Here is a 22,090-nt window from a genome sequence, read left to right on the forward strand (position 1 = left end):
TAAAGTTATGCTTATCTTTCAGCTGGGCTTATTGGTTGTGAATAAATTTTGTGGGTAATTTTACAATATAATTTTCAATTGAACTTAAAACAAAATGAAATTGTTCGGGAGAAAGTCTGAAATATTCCTTAAAATTGGTGGGTTCATTTTCAAGATGTCTTAATATCAATTAATTAAAAGACCCCTCTGTATAGCTATCTATTTCTAAACATGACATTAACTACTTTATAGATCCTACTTGTTTTTCAAGGCAAAACTTATATTATAACGTTATCATATTGTCATCCACTTATCAGCTGATCAAACATGGTCAACTATATAAAACAATAAACTATCCACTTACGAAGTTCGCCGGTAAAGAAACCACACTGTGACGATGACCGCTGGCGATTTCAATCGTCAGCGATGTTCGTTCGACGAAGATCGTCGTAGCGAAACCGTAGCTTTAGGCCTATCGTTTTTAGCGATTTAAACTTTAGCCACTTTTGGCTATTTTCGGGATCAGTTGTAGCCACTTTTTTCCACCGAGTGTTGGCAACACTGAGCACAACAGCAGCTCCATTAACGAGGAAGTGTGCGAAGGAAGAGGTTTCTATTTGAAGTATTGAACGACTGTAGGAGTGTGAATGTCTGAATGAGGTAGGTCTATGTATATTAAAGCTTAAATTAATTAAGTGATCCGCAAAATAGTGAAGCTTGCGAGGTTACCACAGATTACTGGCGGCCCCGGGTTACTGTTCACAGATTACCAGTGGTTGTCAACCGCTGGGCCGCGGCCCGGTACCGGCCCTGGCATCAACTATACCGGGCCGAGAGATATTCTCCTGGAATTTGTCAGTCTACTTTTCTAAGCATTTTTCACGCATAAGTATTTTATAGTGGAAATATTCTTAGGAGAACAATTTTCATGATTATTTCGAAAAGCGCAGATCCAGATCATCTGTAAACTCTCAATTCTAAAATCTAACCAAATAACATCTTTGTAACAAATATCTGCGACCAAGCCACTTATTAATTATTGATCTGGAAGAAATATCTCCACATTCGGGAAAGGGAATACCGCTGTTTATGACCGGTCATAAAAATTTCCTGCAAGGCGATTAGAACAATGGGCGGCGAATTCTCTGTTCTAAAAACTGAACGAAATAACATCTGTGTTGCAGATGTCAGTGACCAATTAGCTGGGAAGTATTAAAAAATGTATCTTCACTTAAATTGAAGACTAATATACTCTGTATCCTATTTTCGATACTGAATAAACATAGTTAATATTGTCTCTTCGCAAGTTTGCATGGCAGTGTATAAGTGCTTATTTGACTACTCGAGTGTCGTGATTTTTTAAGTAATAGGTACACAGATTTAAATATTAATATGAATAAAAGACAGGGGACTTCGCTTAATTTTGGTATTAAGAAATTTCGTACTGAAGGTGTTTGTGACTCAACAACTAGTGGTGCATCCACCTCAAGTTCACAGAGCGATGTCCAGGATAAGCAAGAGGAGCACACCAGCACACAGAAGAAAAGGTCTGAAGTCACTCGTGAGTACATGGATAACTACTTCAAACTGGTTTCATACAATGCCCTAACACAGCGTTTCTCAAACTATGGTCCGCGGACCACCTGTGGTCCTCGAGTTCTGTCCTTGTGGTCCTTCAAAAAAGACAGAAGAAACAAAACCTCAAATGAATTGCGTATCACACTATAGCTGAAAATCTCAGAGTTTGGAAATGACACATGGCAGTCGCCTTACACGTTTTCTCCCAGTACTAATATTTTATTAAATGTATTACCCTACCCGTCTACCCTCTTCCCACTCTACTCTCAACAACAAAAGAAGGATTTAAAGCACTATGAACATGGCGTTTCTCGCCATCTTTTCCCTGCATATCTGGTGCTGAGCCTGTAACCCAGCCAGGGACTACCCGAATTCATAACAGAGGACCAAAGTACCGAACCTTTTCATGTATTGATGCCGTTTCAATTTCGCGGGTTTCATACACTCGTTTGAAAGCACTTCATAACAAACAATACACCGAGATTTTGGTTCACTCTCATTGCCACACCAAGTAAATCCAAGTTTCAAATAACTCTTGTTATGTTTACGAAAGTATTTTTTCTTTGAATAGCTACTAGTAGAACCAGACATTTCTCTAATGGCACTATAATTAATATATTTCTTCACACAGCTTCTGAACTATTAGTACTGCCTAAATGAAGCGTATCATCATGTTCCTTTCTTTTCAATGATCCAGATCGAAGCCAGGTTTCCATTATTTATAATGGCACTATTTAACAGACACATGGACAACCAGTGGCGGCTCGTGAGCATTGAATTCAGGGGGGCTGCATACAAAAAAAATGCAACTTACATTATTTAAAGATTAGTTCCATGCCCCTTGCCTTGTAGGTTGCAAACTTTAGAATCAAATTCTTATTAAAATCCGATATGTCGTTTAACATACTTTTTACAATGGAAAACATAGCTAATGCGGTCAGTCTCTCTTCTCTCATCGTATTTCTGAGATAGGATTTTATTCTCTTTAAACATGAAAAACAATGTTCTGGTTCGGAAGCTGTCATTGGTATGGTGATGGTGATAGCTATGCGTAGTAGTGCCACAACTTCTGAAAATGAGGCCTGCAAGTTCTCAGATAGAAGAAACTGCAAGAGTTTGACTGCGTCACTGATATTTCTGAATTCTTGTCTCTGATACAACACAGCGAGTTCCGTTTTTAGTTTGTCTTTATCGAACATTGGAAAAAGCTTCACACATACCTTCAGGTCATTTTCAGGAAATGAGCTTTTATAGCATTCAAATTTTTCTTGACACAGAATAGAAGATAATATCAGATGATCTATGAACTGGAATCGGTGTTAGCTTGTGTGATAATGAGGTCACACACTTCCTTGGCTGCCGCAACCTTTGTCTTAATCCCTTCGATCTTACGACGCTGTTTAGGGTTTTCATTTTCACAGATCTCGCTGCTCAACTGTGCACTGTTCCGTATTGTCTGTATGGCATTAACAAAGCTTGATATGCAGAGTCGGGCTCGGTAGCATAGTCGGTTGCGAGTTCGGTCCCGGCCCAGGTCGATTGCATTTAAGTGTATTTAAATGAGACGGACTCATGTCAGTAGATTTACTGGCATTTAAAAGAATCCTGCGGGACAAAATTCTGGCACACGGGCGACGCTGATATAACCCCTGCAGTTGCGATGTCATGAAATAAACCATAACTTAATTTTTTTATATGCAGATTTGAGCCTTAGAAATATCTAACTGGCGATGTTCTAGTTGGTTGTATAATATATCTACATGATACATCAATAAATGAAAAAAAAACTAAGCCAGAAATTGAATTCAGGATCTTCAACAGTACGCACCAGGGCGCTTGCCTCATTTATTGTGATGTTGTTAGATGTTTCAGATTCCATTATGGTTTGAAAATATTCTAGCAATGGCTCCTTCTTCTCATGAACAACATTTACTGTCCTTATTTTAAAACTCCATCTTGTTGCCCCAGCTGATGGAGTTGTCTTTGAAACACATTAATCTAATGCAGACTGTGTGGAGATCGAGAGAAGAAAGCAGGGATACTGGATAAATCAGCAAAAAATATGCCGGCTTTGTAGACTATTTTGTTTAGCGGCTCTTTCCATTATGAGATTCAACTGATGGGCACTTAATTTCACATTTCTCCTGAATTGTTAAGGTACTGAACTGAATAGACTGTAAATATTGTACAGAATTAAACATTGTTGCACTTGTTATACTCACAACATTGAAGAAAATGTATTTAAAACTGCGCGCTACTGACAAACTGCTGCAAATTTTGCAGCGCCTGGAAACTCTGGTTTCATGGCGAGGGACAACAGGGGGAGGGATAAAACTACGCGCAAAGCATCCGAGACGAGACTGGCAGCTCCAGGGGAGGAAATGGCTTCACCAATCCGTCCTTGTCTCTCGTTTCGCTCTGGCAGCACCAGGGGAGGAAGTGACTTCACTAACGATTGCCTGCATGTCAATGAGAGCGAAATTTTTAAATAATTCGAGCCGCTAAATGAGAATGTATAATAAATGTATTTCACAACATAAAACGAGACAAGAGCCACAAATGTCTGGGGGTGCTGCAGCTCCGCAGCCCCCCTTCGAAAGCCGCCCCTGTGGACAACTACTAGCGTGTACCATATAAGAAGGATTTCAAAAAACTAACTGCTAACAGGCAAGCGATGAATTAACAATGCACAGAATTTGTTATAAGTTACTTGTGATTGGCTACAAAAATATAATTACAAAAGTATTATAATTAATTAATTCTATTTTAAAATATAAGTATACTGGTATTAAAATATGCTACAAAAATGATAAATTTGCTTTCGAAAGGAACAAGATAATGTGGTCCGCGGAACTGTTCTGACTTAAAAAACTGGTCCCCACTTCAAAAAAGTTTGAGAAACGCTGCCCTAACACAAACCAATTGCCATGACCTCAGAGTATCATTTGTGCTACTGTTCTGGGAAATGAAGCTATGAAACCATCGCGACTTTTTCGAGATCTCAACACAAAACATTCAGATTTAGTCAACAAACCCATGGAATTCTTCATGCGTGAAAGAGATGCACTTAAAATAGAAAATAAAGTTATTTCCCAAGTTTCAACCACTAATAGGTACACTAGTCGCCTAGAATCTGAAAGCATAGCGGCCGTTAGCTTCGTCTGTAAAACAGAGAGTGCGCATGCGCCAGCATATACTATAGTACTGCTTCTACCCACCGCGTGACGTCACTCATGCTTGCTGATTCCACGCAGGAAATGTTGACTATTCTTAAATCTTAAAACTATGTACGTCATACTTAGGGCGTAATTATTAATACTTGCGTTAGCTAAATGTAGGAACTTTAAAAAGAATTGAAAAGGTATTTACCAGTAAATTTGTTGGGACCGGTCCCTCGTGTTATAGAAAAATAATTTACCGGACCGCGGTCTCTGTAACGTTGAGAACCGCTGGATTACACATTACTCATATTTAAGTGTTGCATAAACTTATGTACAGTTTTTGAACTCGAACACGTGCGTATTTCTTTCTGAAATCTTGTGCTGTTATCATAGAAGATCTCTGTATGTCTGACCCTTTCTTTACATAGAAAACAAGGTTGTGTTGGACGTGGCGGAAAGACTTACAGTTGGAACCATTTTGCTTCTGATACTCGTCCTCTACTGCGTGTGTTGTTGTGACGTCATCTGGATTGCATTCTCAACGTATAATTGACGAAATTAGTGTGACATCACACCCTTAACAACCATGCGCTTTGTTTCCAAACAACATTCCTGTTACTTTGCTAGGCTAAGTGCAATAAGAAAAATGGTTAAGTATTTTGCTCCAAAGTGTTGTCACTGTAGTGAGAGTGACAGCTTCATCATTCCTAAGGTTTCCATAATTTGAAAGATTGAAACGAACTTACAAATAGATACGGAATATATGTAAGTTAAGTGATCACTCATTATACAAGTACACTTACCAATAAACTAGCATTAATAAAACTAACATAGGCCTAATTCAATTTGAAAACACTTCATATTTAATCTCTGAAACATGAGACACAACTATCAACAATATACCTCTACTAGAAACATCAACAACCAAATTTCGTGGTCTGCATATTAATAGTACAGTAAATTGGAAAAATCATATTAAAGAAATAACCCCCAAACGTAGCTCAGCATGCTTCGCAATTAGGTCGTTACAACAATTTTAAACAGCAGTATCTTAAAGACAATATATATTTTGCCTATTCCATTATGTCCTACGGAATAATATTATGGGGAAATTCTGCAGATAGTAAAAATATATTCTTATTACAAAAAGAGCCATTAGAATAATAGTTGGAGCAATGGCTAGAGAATCATGTAGATTATTTTTTTTAAGTTAGAGATTCTGACCTTAACAAATCAGCACATATAGTACTCTATAATAAATTTCCTCTTATGTAATAAAGAAAATTTTTCAACTCATTCAGCCATACATAGTACAAATACCCCCAGAAAGAATGATTTTCGTACGCCATCATCAAATTTATCATGCTATCAAAGGGGAGACATATGGCGATAAAAATGTTCAATAGTCTTCCCGAAGATATTAAGAATCATAGCCAAAACTTTGCATTATTTGAGGTGAAACTAAAAATTTACTTAATATCTCACACTTTCTATTCTATAGATGAATTCTTGACATTTCACACTATATTTTAATACTATTAACCCTAGCTGGACCAAGCTTTTTTTGGTTACGCGGTGGACCAAGGGGGGTTAAAAAGTATATACAAGGGACAATTGGCACAAATGTGAATATAATGCACATAGATAAATTTTATAATTCTATTTGACATCTCTTTAATACAAAGTAATTAATGGTTTGTTTATTTATTGATAAAATTAAATTATTTTTATTGAAATGAAAAAAAAATGTTTTTAAACAAAATATTGCAGCCATCACGTGTTAAATTCACTCAGCATCTTATTACTACACTGAAATAAAAAAAAATCGAAATGTTTCCTTTCTATGAAGTTTACCTTCTCATTTCACTCACCATCACATTAGTTTCATTGAAATATAAGAAAGTAAAACAAAAACGGCTGTCACTGGTTCATATCTTAGGTATTCTTTACCTTTACTAGCAGAAAGTATGATGACGTAACATAAGTAAAATGGCCAAACTAATTTCATTTTATTACTCAACAGAAGAAGCAAACATTCCGATCAACATGAAGTAATATTCTGTACCAACCACTTTATGAATTTATGAATTGAAGACCTCTCCGGAATAAGGGTGTAACCAAAAAATCTACAAGGCGCATCCAGAAAGTAAGTTTCCCGATTTTTTCCCCTTGAAAGTAAACGTAATTAGCCGTGTCAATTGCGCATGCGTAACAGATCTATGACGTATCAATCATATGCCAGCCGGACAGGTCCCGCCTGGTGCCAGTAGCGTGGCAGCAGTGGTCCGAAATGGAAGCTCTTATTCCTTCTCCCGCCGCCTGCGAGGTTCGGTCGGTGATAAAGTTCTTTAATGAACAAAGCATTGCGCCAATTGAAATTCGTCGGCAGCTCTGTCAAGTCTATGGGCCGAACATCATGAGTAAGCAGATGGTGCGTCGCTGGTGTAGGCAGTTTTCCGAAGGTCGTCAAAGTGTCCATGATGAAGAGCGCAGTGGGCGACCGTCCCTCATCAATGATGATCGTGTTGAGCTGGTGCGGCAGTGCATCATGGAGAACCGTCGCTTCACGATTACGGAGCTGAGCAGCCATTTTCCGCAGATATCGCGATCCTTGTTGCATGAGATTATCACTAAGCACCTGCTGTTCAAAAAAGTGTGTGCCAGGTGGGTGCCGAAAAATCTGACACCCGAACACAAAATGCAACGTTTAGGAGCAGTACTGACATTTCTACAACGGTATCACGGTGACGGCGACGAGTTCCTCGACAGGATCGTCACGGGCGATGAGACTTGGATTTCGCAGTTCACCCCGGAAACCAAGCAGCAGTCAATGCATTGGCGGCATAGTGGATTTCTGGTCAGGACGAAATTCAAACAGACGCTATCGGTACGGAAAGTGATGTCCACGGTGTTCTGGGACAGGAAGGGCATTCTGCTCATTGACTTCCTTCCAAGAGGTGAAACAGTGAACGCTGACCGTTACTGTGAAACACTGCGAAAATTGCGACGTGCCATTCAAAACAAGAGGCGTGGAATGCTTACTGCAGGTGTAGTGCTCCTCCATGTCAATGCTCGTCCACATACGGCTCGGCGCACAGCAGCTGTTTTGACGGAATTTGGCTGGGAGTTGTTTGATCACCCACCCTACAGTCCTGATCTTGCTCCCAGCGATTTTCACGTTTTCTTGCATCTCAAGAAATTCCTGTCCTCCGGTGAGCGTTTTGGCAACGACGAAGAGCTGAAGACGTCTGTCACACGCTGGTTCCATTCACAGGCGGCAGAGTTCTACGACAGAGGGATACAAAAGTTGATCCCACGATACAAGTGTCTCAATTCTAATGGTGGCTATGTTGAAAAATAGCTGAAACATTGCTGTACCTGTTGCCAATAAATGTTTTCCTGAAAGTGTGTGTTGTTTTTTTTTAATAGGGAAACTTACTTTCTGGATTCGCCTCGTATAATTCATGTTTCAGGAGAAAAAATAAATAAAATATACTAGCACTACAAAAGAAAATATAAACACATTTTTTTATGTTTTTATTACCAATATGTTCGATGTAAGTTATTTTTAATTCGCTAATCAAGTTTTCCATAGTCTCAGCATAATCAGTTCCCGTTTTATTTACCAACTTATTAACTTTCTTTATTACTTCAAACTGGTCAGGCCACATTTCCTTCTTGTCCTTACAACTGACATTGTATCTGGAGATGGGACCATGCAGTTCATGCCATTGACTGTAGGTCTACCAGGGAAGATGTTTCCTTTATATAAGACTGGTTTCTTTTCGTTATTTCTGGAGATGAAATACATTTCCGTGGTCGTCCTCTCTCTCCAACTGGTTATACGTTCTCTTCCATAATATTATACTTAAAAATGCTTAATTACAGCCGCTAAATTCACTGATATTTATAAAAATAACAAGGCACATGCAAGATACTCATCCACAATCCTATTCTATACAACAGGAAGTGGAGAAGCGGGAGGGAAATACTGATCGGTGATTGGTCGAGAAGCGCTATACAACAGAACTCACAATATCCAGTCAGTCATGAGACTTTTAGACTTTTGACAGAAACCGGGAAGTTTGTCTCCTATTTACACAAGCATCATGTAATAAATGTGACAAATTAACCTCTGAATCGTGTTCTACTCATATAACCACATGGGAATATAACGGTATCTCAATTTTTAATTTTTTGGAGTATGTGAGTTACGACTCTAACCGACTCATGTACTGCTCCAGAATGAATAGTCCCTCCTCCAGTGTGTACGCCATGCTGCTGTGGTAACTGTACACAGGTTATTTGTCTCAGTTATCACCATCTGTCACTTGCAATATACGGAAAACCGATTACATCAGTTTCACAATATGTTGCGTGACTTTCTAATCACTTGGTAGTAATAATAATAATAATAATAATAATAATAATAATAATACCTTAATACCAAACTTTACACAATACTAATTAGAATTTCAATCACTTCTCGCACGGGAGATACACCATCGACAGTTACGAACAGAGTATTGTGATTAAATGATTAGCAAACTATGACGGAAACTTTAGTATTGACTGGGGAAGACTCCGGGCTCTCCATTGAGAATCTTAACGGAAGCGGACAGATTTAAATCGTTAATCGTACCAAAATAATAGAATAATAGAATAAACTAATAAAACTACCTATATTCCATTTTCTGTAACAACGAAAGGTACCTCCACCTATAAATAATTATCACTTATTAATACATAATATTTCATGTAATGAATTAACATTAATAATTATTGTAATTTCCCACATGTAACACCTTCCACACAAGTCAAATATTTAGGAATTATTATAGATCAGCGTTTACGTTGAGATAAACAAATTGATTTTGTGTGTACAAGCAGGGGCGGCTTTTATTAAGGGGCACATGGGCACGTGCCCTCCCAGTGATTTTTATTATCGTATTATGACTATATTGTAATAATATTTAATTGCATTATGAAATAATAACTTAAAGTGTTTCACATTTTCATTGCTACTAATGTTTTCAGAATGTGTAGTAGTCTACGAAACCTAAATTTTCTGAACAGGTAATAAAATGGGCTCTCTCTTCTCGTGTCCAGCGATGGACGAGGAAGGGATGGGGTGCGAGTTGTAGGAAGGCTGAGCTCTTTGCCTCAGACCGTGTGCTTTGGGCACTGTATTTGCCGTGCCCACCAAGTCTCTTTAGTTTAGGAACAGTCCAATTAGCTGCGTGCCATTTTTAGGGGTGTTGATACTTGCTGAATAGCAGACGACATTTTACAGCTGAACTTGACATGAAAAACGTTAAATGTAAGTTTATTAATTTACAAGCTCGACTCATTGTATAAATCACGTGTGTATGTATATATAGATATTCATTTATCACAGTTATGTTGTTAATGCTCCCTGTAAACTTTTATGCTTCCATCGTATCCAAAAAAGAAAGTTTACATTACAATACATGAAGTTGGCAGTTCTCAAAAAGCTTTGTCACTGACAATAGAGAATCTTGGCGGGCGTTTTGCCGCCTTCAGTGCACACTACAGTTTTCAACTGAGTTTCCCCAAGTCTAGTGCTGCGGTAGTAAGAAGGCAGGCAGTTCCGTGATCTGTGAGTACGAACGAGTGAGAATCAGCGCATTTCTGTGAATTACACTTAGAATTCCATTTAACTTTCCTCTGGGCGTAGCAGTGCTCTCAATTGAGAGAAAGATGGTACATTCTATTCCGAACTTCAACAATAGAGTTATAGAGGTTTTTCTCGCAGAAAGAACGAAACATGGAGCTTATCTACAAGAATTAGAAAGGTTAGTGCACATAAATTGGTTTTATATGTTTTTAATTTTCAGGGTTCATCATTAAGGTTGTGCCCCACTTGACAGAATGGCGTTCGGCCGCCACTGTGTACAAGTAAAAGCAAGACAACTTATAAATTCACAATACTTCAAAATTTTATCACTAAGGAGTCATTGAGAATAATATTTTTAGGTTTAGTACAATCATTGATATAATATAGTATAATAAATTGGGGTAGAGTAGCATCATCTGTACAGCACGTAATCCATTAATTTTATTACAAAGAAGATTAATAAAAATTTGCCTAACCAAAAATATGGATTACCCAACAAATTCAATTATATAGATTTTAAAGTATTAACCCTCAGTTGGTAGAGCAGCTGGCTACGGACTGGAAGATCCGGGGTTCGATCCCAGGTGGTGACAGGATTTTTTCTCGTTGCCAAACTTTCAGAACGGCCCCGAGGTTCACTCAGCCTCCTATAAAATTGAGTACCGGGTCTTTCCCGGGGGTAAAAGGCGGTCAGAGCGTGGTGCCGACCACACCACCTCATTCTAGTGCCGAGGTCATGGAAAGCATGGGGCTCTACCTCCATGCCCTCCAAGTGCCTTCATGGCATGTTACGGGGATACCTTTACCTTTACCTTTTTTACCTTTTAAAGTATTAACCATTGAAGAAATTTATAAATATAGTTTACTAACTTACTATCACAGAAATCAAGTAAAACATAAATCTAATCGACATGAATATCGTACTCGAAGACAAAAGTCTACTTTCCCATTAATTGAGCCTAAATGTCATACAAGTGCAGCCCTTAAAAATGGTTCTAGTTTCAGACCAAAACTTTATAATAAAATTGCTAATCATTTTCCAAATTTGAAATATTTTAAAATTGAAGTTTTTAAAAAATAATTTATAAAATTATTCATGATATATTATAATATTAACAAATGTGTGCATTTTCTTTACCTTTTATTGAATATCACTGGCTTCTGCCTGATTGTCAATTTATATTAAATGTGTTTTTCTCTCTTTCTTCTTTTTCTTTTTTGGCTCTTATATGTTATTTGTTGGCTTGAATTAAGTTACTGTATTTAGAAAACTTTCCCTGTAAATTTTATGTTATATTATTGACTAAGACCACAGCGTACACGAGCCCGGCTCTTAAGGTAGTGCCTAGACACATTTTTGTTTTATAATAATTATAATTTGTGCTCACTACCTAAGCTAGTTAAATGAATTAAATAAAACTGAAATGTGTTTGAATAATGTAATAATTTCTTCCTATGGAAAGTAAGTGGAATGAATTCAGAGAAATGATATAATTAATTAAAATTATCACATTATCCTAGAAGTGTTATCGCATGTCGCATCAGGGTTAAAAACATCGCAAAACACAATAATTTATCGCATGATTCGCAATGCTCTGAAGGATGCACTGGAAGAAAAGTTCGGAACAGAAGAAGATATCACATGATAGACTAGCGAGAAGGAAGCGCGGGAAAACGGAAACTCGAGCTTCGGTAGGAGCTGTAGCGCGGTACGGAGCGAGGGGAGGAGAACTACGGTGACGGCGCGGAGCGGAGAGAGCAAGGGAAACATCTAGAAAGTATTCCTCTCGAAGATTCTGAAAGCCACGCAAATCGAAGATTCCAGAAGTTATGGTGTAATAAATAAAAGCGCTAGTGGCCGACAGAGAGTAAGTCAGTCAGCCTTCAAGTCTTGCCTTGGACAGCAGCGAACAAGGGGGATCTGAGTTCAACGTACAGCGGACCCCATCTGGAAGACTTGGGTTCGACGTGCAGTGAACCGAATCTGGAAGACAGGGGTCCGACGTATAGTGAACCGCATCTGGGGAAACTGGGTTCGACGTGCAGTGAACTTGAGTGAGTCCAGAACTGTGACAGTGTCCACGAGGCGAGTGCAACATAGTTCGGAAGACCTGAGTTCGATGTGCAGTTAACTTGAACAGAGAGCTAGGAGAACTAGTCAAGGCAAACAAACTGTGAACTGAGAACTGACAGTTTTGTTCTGGACATAGTGCATTGTGAACATTAATTGAAAATTAGGTGTACATTGTTGTTGTTCTCAATAATACACGTCGTGTATTGCCATAATCGTCGTGTGCAGTGCAATAATGACTATTGTATTGCTGTGCTGAGTGGAATACCCACTGTTGTAGGGTGAATTATTGGGAATAAAATTCACATTGTTGTCGGGTGTGTAGTGGTTAAAGTGGAAATAAAAGTCACAATATGGATCGTATGCGGAGACATAGGAAGGCCGAAAAGAGGATTGATTGGAGAATTCTGGGTTTGCTGTGAGGAACCTGCCCTTGGGTAGAAAATTAAGAATGAATCAATGCATAAGCGCGGAATTATTAAAATTCACTGCAACACTTATATATCTTTACTGTATTTGTTTTAGACGGCGTTCAGTGTGAAAGACTGTCCCGTGATGAGCAGCACCAACTGCATCTGCTGCTGCTGCACAACGCGCAGTGCCACCATAATCCTGGCGTGGCTGGTGTTGGTGAGTCAGTTTAGTTAAAGGCATGTGTGTTTTTTCATTTCTATTTCCTTGAACCAAGCACACAAGGATCCAGTGGCGGCTCGTGGGTATTGAATTAAGGGGGGCTGCATACAAAAATAAACCAAGCAACGTACCTTATTTAAAGATTAGTTCCATGCGCCTTGTCTTGTAGGTTGCAAACTTTTGAATCATCATCTTATTAAAATCCGATATGTCGTTTAACATAGTCTTTACAATGGATAACTTAGCTAATGCGGTCAGTCTCTCTCCTCTCATCGTATTTCTGAGATGTGATTTTACTCTCTTAATGCACGAAAAAACGTTCTGGTTCGGAAATTTTCATTGGTATGGTGATAGCTATGCGTAGTAGTTTCACAACTTCTGAAAATGAGGCCTGCAAGTTCTCGGATAGAAGAAACTGCAAAGCTTGACTGCGCCACTGATATTTCTGATACAACACAGTGAGTTCCGTTTTTAGTTTGTCTTTATCGAGCATTGGGAAAAGCTTCACATACATTTAGGTCATTTTCAGGAAATGAGCTTTTGTAGCATTCAAATTTTTCTTGACACAGAAGAGAAGATAATATCAGATAATCTATGAACTGGAATCGGATGTTAGCTTGTGTGATAATGAGGTCACACACTTCCTTGGCTGCCGCAACCCTTGTCTGAATCCTTTCGACCTGACGACACTTTTTAGGATTTTCATTTTCACAAATCTCGCTGCTCAACTGTGCACTGTTTCGTATTGTCTGTATGGCATTAACAAAGTTTGATATGCAGAGTCGGCCTCGGTAGTATAGTTGGTTGCGGGTTCGATCCCGGCCCAAGTCGATGGCATTTAAGTGCGTTTAAATGAAACAGGCTCATGTCAGTATATTTACTGGCATTTAAAAGAATCCTGCGGGAGAAAATTTCGGCACACCGGCGACGCTGATATAACCTCTGCAGTTGCGAGTGTCGTTAAATAAACTATAATTTAATTTTTTTATATGGAGATTTGAACCTTAGAAATATCTAACTGGTGATGTTGTAGCTGGTTGTATAATATATCTACATGATACATCAATAAATGAAGAAAAAAAAAACTGAGCCGGAAATTGAATTCAGGATCTTCAACAGTACGCACCAGGGCCCTTGCCTCATTTATTGTGATGTTAGATGTTTCAGATTTCATTATGGTTTGAAAACATTCTAGCAATGGCTCCTTCTTCTCAATAACAACATTTATTGTTCTTATTTAAAACTCCATCTTGTTGCCCAAGCTGATGGAATTGTCTTTCAAACACATTAATTTAATACAGAGTATGTGGAGATCGAGAGAAAAAAGCAGGGATACTGGATACATTAGCAAGAAATATGCGAGCTTTGTAGGCTATTTTATTTAGCGGCTCTTTCCGTCATGAGATTTAACTGATGGGCACTTAATTTCACATTTCTCCTGAATTGTTAAGGTACTGAACTGAATAGACTGTAAGTACTGTAGAAAATTAAACATTGTCGCACTTCTTATACTCACAACGTTAAATAAAATGTATTTAAAACTGCGCGCTACTGACAAACTGCTGCAAATGTTGCAGCGCCTGGGAACTCTGTATTAATGGCCAGGGTCAGCAGGGGAGGGTAAAACTAACGCGCAAAGCTTCCGAGACGAGACTGGCAGCTCCAGGGAAGGAAGTGGCTTCACTCTATAGTCCTTGTCTCTGGTTTCGCTCTGGTAGCACCATGGGAGGAAGTGACTTCACTAACGATTGCGTGCATATCAGCACCAGGGGAGGAAGTGACTTCACTGACGATTGCGTGCATGTCAATGAGAGCGAAATTGTTTTTAAAATTCGAGCCACTAAATAGAGACTGTATAATAAATGTATTTCACAACATAAAACGAGACAAGAACCATAAATGTCTGGGGGTGCTGGAGCTCCGCAGCCCCCCTTCGAAAGCCGCCCCTGCAAGGATCTCTTATTGATGATCCCTTGCTTGGCTATACAGAGTGTAACGAAAAAAGGGCAAATATTCTGGTATGATTCCTCACATGCAGTGGCGAAGCGTAATGAAGTATGGGTAGACACAGTTGTTGCCTAGAAGGCTGGTCTGTGTTGCACACGAGACAAGATGAGAGAGAGTTTGTTGGGGTGTCACAGGGGAACCGGAGCTTCCTTAGAAAACCCTGTGATACCTGGACCACGGATTTGCTCAACACAAGTTATAATATATATCGGTGGTACGCTGCAGAACTAAACCGGGCTTCTTAATTGCTGCATTCTACCGGTCATCCGCAAACTCTCATACAATTTTCCATTATCTACAGGCATGTCCATTGTGAACAAGTAAAATTCGTATGGATTCAGTCTTGATTAATCTGTACCTTTATTTGCAATGGAAACTGAAAATAATCCACCATTTAACTTTTCCAAATAACTAGATCTCATTCTAGTAGTTATTTTCTGATTGAGGAACCCATTAAAATTCTCAATCAGATTGTCTTTTCCCAGGATTTGAATCCGGAACCTCCCGAATATGAGTCCAGTGTTCTACCACTCTAAATCCTTACTACATACGGCAATTAATACAGCACTAATTAATAGCTAGGCACTGTACTATTATGTGTAAATGATAAAGATAATACTATAATAATTCACTACATAATCTGATATACAGTGCATACATTTTATCTTTCCACACTTTTGACATCGTATTTGAAAAGATAAACTTTTTTTTTTTTTTTTGACTTTCACAATTTAAAATTGTACAAAACTGTCCGGTCTACAGTTTATCTCGCGTGTTCTTAACTCATAATCGAGCGTTCGGTAGGCCCCGAGTCTGTGCAACTGCGATGTGCACTGCCGCTTCCACTCTACTTCCGAGAGCGTGGATAGATAAAATGTATGCACTATACTTAATAACTTGTTGTTATATATTTATATGATAAAGTTACTCCAGTATTTAAATTTATACTGACACCAAAGCATTTATTTTTATTGAAAAATATAACCATGGAAAGTAGGAACATAATAAAAACAGCACACAATTTCGTGAAATTCTTCCGGGAGACGGAAATATTAAAGATAAAAACCCTAAATAAGACCAGAATATTAGGTTACTAACGAGAAGACTTTGGATAGCATTGGCTTTCGATTGGAAATTTTTCCTATAAAATCGTTTCAAAGCGTCTCGCATCCGACAGATGTTTCATATGATTTTGTGCTTAGGGCTAAAAAATTATTAACGTCAAATCCATATAAAATTTGTTGCGACACACGAAACAACCTAGTGATCCTGAATAGTAGTTAATTACGTACAATACGTTATGGAATCTGTTGTGTTTCATTAACGAAAATGAAATACCTGCGTTGTCAGCATGTACTAGTTTGTCTATCAATAGCACATATTTCGCGTAGCGGTCGATTGTTGAATGAATCACCGAGTAGGCCTACTCTTTTATGATAGCCTACATTTTACTCATTTCGAAAGAATTCACTTCTTCATCATGTTGTATTTCCAAAAGGTTATATCTGCAGTGCTTGGGAAAAGTGGCATAAGTTAGGTTCCACAAACATTTTTTATAAATTTATTGACAACTTACGGAACATCTGCTCGCTTGGGAAAACAGACATAAGTATTTCTCCCATTACAATAATTAATACAGAAGAAAATCAAATCGACATAAACCAGTGTGAAGAAGTTTTTTCCTTCTGTAAAATTAACATTTTTGACTTGTACCACTTTTCCCGAGCACTACAGATATATTATACTCATAGATTAAATTAGCTACAGTGAGCCGAGCTCGACGCATCAGTCAATCATCTAATAGACCATCTCGCCGACAGAGTTCATTTCATCTTTGTATTGCCACTAGCGCCATCTTTTTCTCCTATTTTCTTACCAAAATTCCTATTGGCTGGCTAGCAGTTTAAAACAAATGCCGGAGAGAGAACCGAGTTTTCTTGTTTATCCTCAGTAGCGGAGCAATTAAGTCTCGTGCTCACTTTCGACGTGCAAGGTCGCTTCGAGAAACGTTGGATCAGTTAGATTCACTCGGGAGCTATATGTCGGCTGGTTACTTATATTTAGCAAGTTTACATCGACTTTGTGATTCTATCCTCTACAATTAACTTTGGTTATGTATGCAGTCGAAATGTTTAAGGTTTTATTCAATGCATTATGGCGTAGTTAATTTGCAGTACGAGCTGGTTCGGTATTTGTCATATTTAATTACGATATATTTGTCATATTGTTAATGAGAATATCCGCGAGTGGTAATATCTTGGTTTATGTATTCGATATTGCGGCATTTTAGTTTGTAGGGTCATGTCGCGTTGGTACATATTATGATACAGGAAGTGAAGCGATTTGAGGATTTGATTTGCGTGAGTATTGAGATACGGAGTTGTTGCGTACTTACGTTGTCTTCAAAATTTTCCGAGATAGCCCCGTCGGAATTGTGATAGATGGTGATTATTATATTGTGGAAAAGGTTGGACCGTATTAATGTTATTTGCTGCTTCTTTTATTTTGTCTATTTGCAAATTGAGCATTGCCATTCTACATTATTCAGTTTACAAATCCGAGTGTATTGCGATCTTAGTGTATTTACGTGGCTACGCGGATTCTAAGATCAATGGTATACATATATACTCTTCTCTCTCTCTCTCTCGGCATGTTGCGTATTGTAATAGTACAGAGAATAGTACAGAGATTTGTATTCAGGAATCAGGTTTTGATTTATTATCTGTCTATTCATCTGAAGTTTGACTGTTTTATTCTGGGTTATTTTTCTCTGTTATACAACAAGTTAATATTTGGAGCCTGTTAGCTGTCCCTTTGTGGAAATCATTGAAGTCTAATTGGGCATTTAATAAGGGTTGTGAAAACTGCTGGACATTGGACTTAAAGTTTTATATCATGTTTGAGATGTTGTGACAATGTTCCAGCGGGGAAATACTTTATAGGTTATCAACCTGCTGTTTGTGAATTTCCCGATTAGACTGAATTATGAATTTAGGAATGTATTGGAACATGCTATTGAAAGTGTTGAAGGTTCTGGACTTTACTAATGCTTGTATTTCAGATTAATTTATTATATCATTTTCCTTTCACTTAAACTCATATTTTATATTCGCTTCATCAAGTTAACTATGTATTTGTTATTTGTTAATTATATTTGTTATCATAAATCCACACTATCTATTTTGTCTAAGACTTCCACTGCGCATCTCCCGATCATCCAATGCACCATATTCCATCTGGCGAGTGACATTCCGGTGATATCTACGTCCCCTTTCAATAGTGACTAATCGTTACATTTGATACAGAAGACTAATACTGAAAACAATACTAATACTGGCGGGCTTATGTGAGGGCAACAATGAACTTCCGGGGTTCCTTAAAAGCCATCTGTAAGTAAGTAATAAGTAATACTGAAAACTGTGCCAATGAAAAAACAACACGCTTGACATCTGAACTCTAACAATCAAGACTGAAAATTCAGATGGTTTAAATTTCAGCCAATCAAGAACGGACGGCAAACCGCCAAACTTCTAGGAAACAACTACCTGAAAATATACAGAATTTTTTAGTTACTGAAATTCATATCAAATTGAAATACAATATTGTTGTTTTTAGTCAACAGTCCGAAGACAGATTGGAACCTCATAAGCCATACCAATAAGGCATCACTCATGGGGAACCTAAGCCAGGGGATAATGAGGTACGGTTTCTTTCCTCTTCCATTGCATATATCGCTGACTACTAACATATTTTAACTAATTAGACTTGAGATGTGCCCAAAGAATTGTTTTCCCTCTGACATATATCGTCAAGTGAGTTGTATTGTCTGATAATAGGCATAGATGTACATACCAGCCGGAACCTTAATCAGAGGTAAATATACACGTAATAGCCTATTATATATATTATTATTTTATTTTTTTTTTTTTAGTTTTAAGAAAGGCTTAAAATCTCCACGAGGAGACATCCTGGAATCCGGGGGAAGGGAAATTCCCCCCGACCATTCCCTGAATTCTTCACTGCCCGAGAAAAACCATCCGTTGTGTCTACTTCTACAGTTCCATCATGATTTGGCCGGGAATTGAACCCCAGATTGAGGAGTAGCCACACATGTGGCTGGAATCAAATAGGAGAAAGTAACGGAAAGTGCTAAAGACTCTTAGCAGATTACTGTCATATGTTACACAAACATGTCATGAAGAGAGCATTAGATGTGCCCAATCCCTGAACATTGTTCCGTAAATGCCTTATTTCACAAGAATGAACATTTCTTAAATGCTACAAAGATTCGTGACCTTCTGAGGAACATAGAATTTGATATTTGGTGTCGTCATCCACAGAAAGGGAAAGGCGTAGCTTTGTTTAAACAATATCCTGTTCCAAACAAGTGGATTTGGAAACATGCGCTCTCCAACAATGAATGGCGCAATGGCATTATAAAGGTTTGAAATCTTGCTGTAGTAAGTGCTGTGCCGGGAAGATCTCAGGACAATCGTTGTAGGCATTGCCACTACGAGAGTGAAACTCTTGCACACGTCCTGGGATCGTGTCCGCACGGCAAGCTCAGCGAAACGCTAGACAGCACCACCTACGATTAATTATAGCCACTGCCCTTAAAGATACCGATGACAACACTTTTGAAGAAGTACACGGTCTCTCCGTCACAGGCATAGATATAATAGCATTCAAGGAATCTATAAGAACTGAATTCATTTATTGACCCTACTGTGCGTTTCGAAACGAATAAGGAACAGCCGGCAGAAATGAATAAGGAAAAAAAAGAATATCTACAATCCCATCATTCCCTATTACCTTTCAAAACTACCGGCTAAAAAAAGCGTGAAGTAATAGGACTTCTAGTTCGATCAAGAATTTCTCTCTTCATGAGAAAAATTTTTAAAAGGCTTCGAATACCTACATCTATTATTCCTATTGCAACCTTAGCTGCATTGAAAGGATCAATTCCTCTACTAAAGCATCACCTATATTCGAAATTATATTCATTAGCACTCTTTATTTTTTCGTAATCTCTCTCCCTCGCCACCTCTCCCCCCCCTCCACCCCTCCCCCCCCCTCTCTCTCTCTCTCTCTCTCTCTCTCTCTCGGCTGACCAGATTTTTTTATAGTCCACCAGGGGACATCGGCGATTTCAAGAAAAACTACAAATGCTTATCTTGTGACTCTCTGTTGAAATGTTGCAGAAAATACATGTAACAATATATAGGTACAATAATAAAACTTTGCACACTAAATTTGTAGAGTATCTTAACTTTCCGAATTAAATGCATAAACACATGTAACTCCTATACATAATTATAGCCACTAAGAATTCAATTTCAGTACTGACACTTGCATGAAAGTCTTTCACATAATATTGTACACTCTGAACTCTAACACACATATTTCACAAGTACTTGTCTGAAGAATGTATCTTTTTTAAGAATAATGTTCCTTGCCATACAACTTCACACTAAGTTTTTCACATGAGAAATGAAAGTTTGTTTTCACTTGAAACAAAGCTTTAACTGTTTCAACTTTCATTCTTGACTTTTCGTCAGTCCAGATTGAGTTCATTGTGGAGAAGAGTCTTTCAACTGAAGAATTACTGCCTGGAAGACATTATTTATTTATGACACTGTTTTGAGAAGATTTTTAAATGGAATGGAATTTTTTTTCAATGTTGAAAAACGTCATACCACTTTTTACCTGTTAGTTTGTCACAAAATTCCTCATTTTTTTTAACTACTTAACGTGAACGTGAATGCTAAGATGACCAAAAACGAAGATGCTATTTTCTTCTCAAAGAGTGCAGAATATCAGTTTCATATTGTGCTACCTGGTTCTTGTGTCTGATACTGAGAACCGTTCAGAAATGAGCTTGAACAACAGTGGTTCCAGTAAAATGTTTCTGAAACAAAACTAAAACTTCTGAGGACAAAATTAATTTCAGGGCAAAAACGGGGATATTTGCTCCCTAGCGACAGCGACTGAAAACCAGGGACTGTCCCTGGAAATCGGGGACGTCTGGTCAGCCTATCCCTCCCTCCCCCTCTCTCTCTCTCTCTCTCTGTCTCTCTCTCTAAAACTAGCTCTGTATTTGTAGGAGTTTCATTTGTCTAAACAAAATCAATTGTTCGATGAACTTGTAAACATATCTATATGCTTAAATATTCTTTGTCCTTTGTTGCAGCTCACGAATGGTGAGAAGAATTCTAATTTTTGTCAAATCTTCAGGAGCCAATGTAATGAGTTCGAATATGTAATTTCGTTGAATATGTACAGGGACATCATTTTATTTTTACTTCAATTTTTCTTGTACTTGAGTTTTTGAATGTATTTCATTCCCACCCTTTCGAATAGTGAAGTTCCAACAAAGGCCGCATATAGTAAACAGTACTGACTTAGTGAGTTGAAGCGGTAATTAGGAGAGGGAGAGACCGATTTAATAGCGAAGTGATATCTCCATATTTTTGTTACATGTATTCGCGGGGATGTTCTGGCGACTTGGTTAGAATTAGCTTCCCACGCAGATGTTTCGCTTCCTTTCGTCACTTGTCAGAATCGGACAGATTTACGGCCACCTTGCGCGGGGTTTTGTATATAGAGACTCGTTGAGGCGTAAAATCCTAAAGTTGGACTGGACCCGTGGGAAAGCTATTGCAAGCCCGGGATTTTTCAAAAGGACGGGTATTCTCGAAAGATCTATAAACTAATTTTATGTTGTGGGAAGTCCAAAGTCTAAATTTAGAGATGACATATTTCGCGCCCAATGAGAAGAGATCTTGGTTCAGCTTATGAGGTCACTTTGGACCAATAGAGAATAGATTTTAGGTCGGTTAAGTGACGTAGTTGTTAACCAATAGGATAGTTAGTTTTAGCGTAGGATAGGTTTTTATAAATAAGGGTGACGGGCGCGGAAAGGATAACTACTTCGTTTCGTGTCGACAGAACAACAACTACTTCTTTTCGTGTCGACGGCACGACATCTTTTTTTTCGTGTCGACGGCCCCACACACTGAGCTT

General features: G+C 38.3%; 1 protein-coding gene across 5 annotated transcripts in view; it reads left to right on the top strand.

Moving 5' to 3' along the window:
* The first annotated feature begins 514 nt into the window (after positions 1–514).
* The window catches only part of LOC138697923 (uncharacterized), a 42,530-nt gene continuing 20,954 nt past the window's right edge, over positions 515–22,090 (top strand). For 4 of the 5 annotated variants that reach the window (XM_069823530.1, XM_069823533.1, XM_069823529.1 and 1 more), the window contains exons 1-3: positions 515–639; positions 745–1,540; positions 12,953–13,057. In XM_069823530.1, the coding sequence (XP_069679631.1) occupies positions 1,481–1,540; positions 12,953–13,057 (165 nt within the window). In that variant the 5' untranslated portion in view covers positions 515–639; positions 745–1,480. The remainder of the gene's footprint in view (positions 640–744; positions 1,541–12,952; positions 13,058–22,090) is intronic. The other variant, XM_069823531.1, reaches the window with a different exon arrangement.

This window comes from Periplaneta americana, chromosome 4 (assembly GCF_040183065.1).
Source record: "Periplaneta americana isolate PAMFEO1 chromosome 4, P.americana_PAMFEO1_priV1, whole genome shotgun sequence".
Taxonomy (NCBI): Eukaryota; Metazoa; Arthropoda; class Insecta; order Blattodea; family Blattidae; genus Periplaneta; species Periplaneta americana.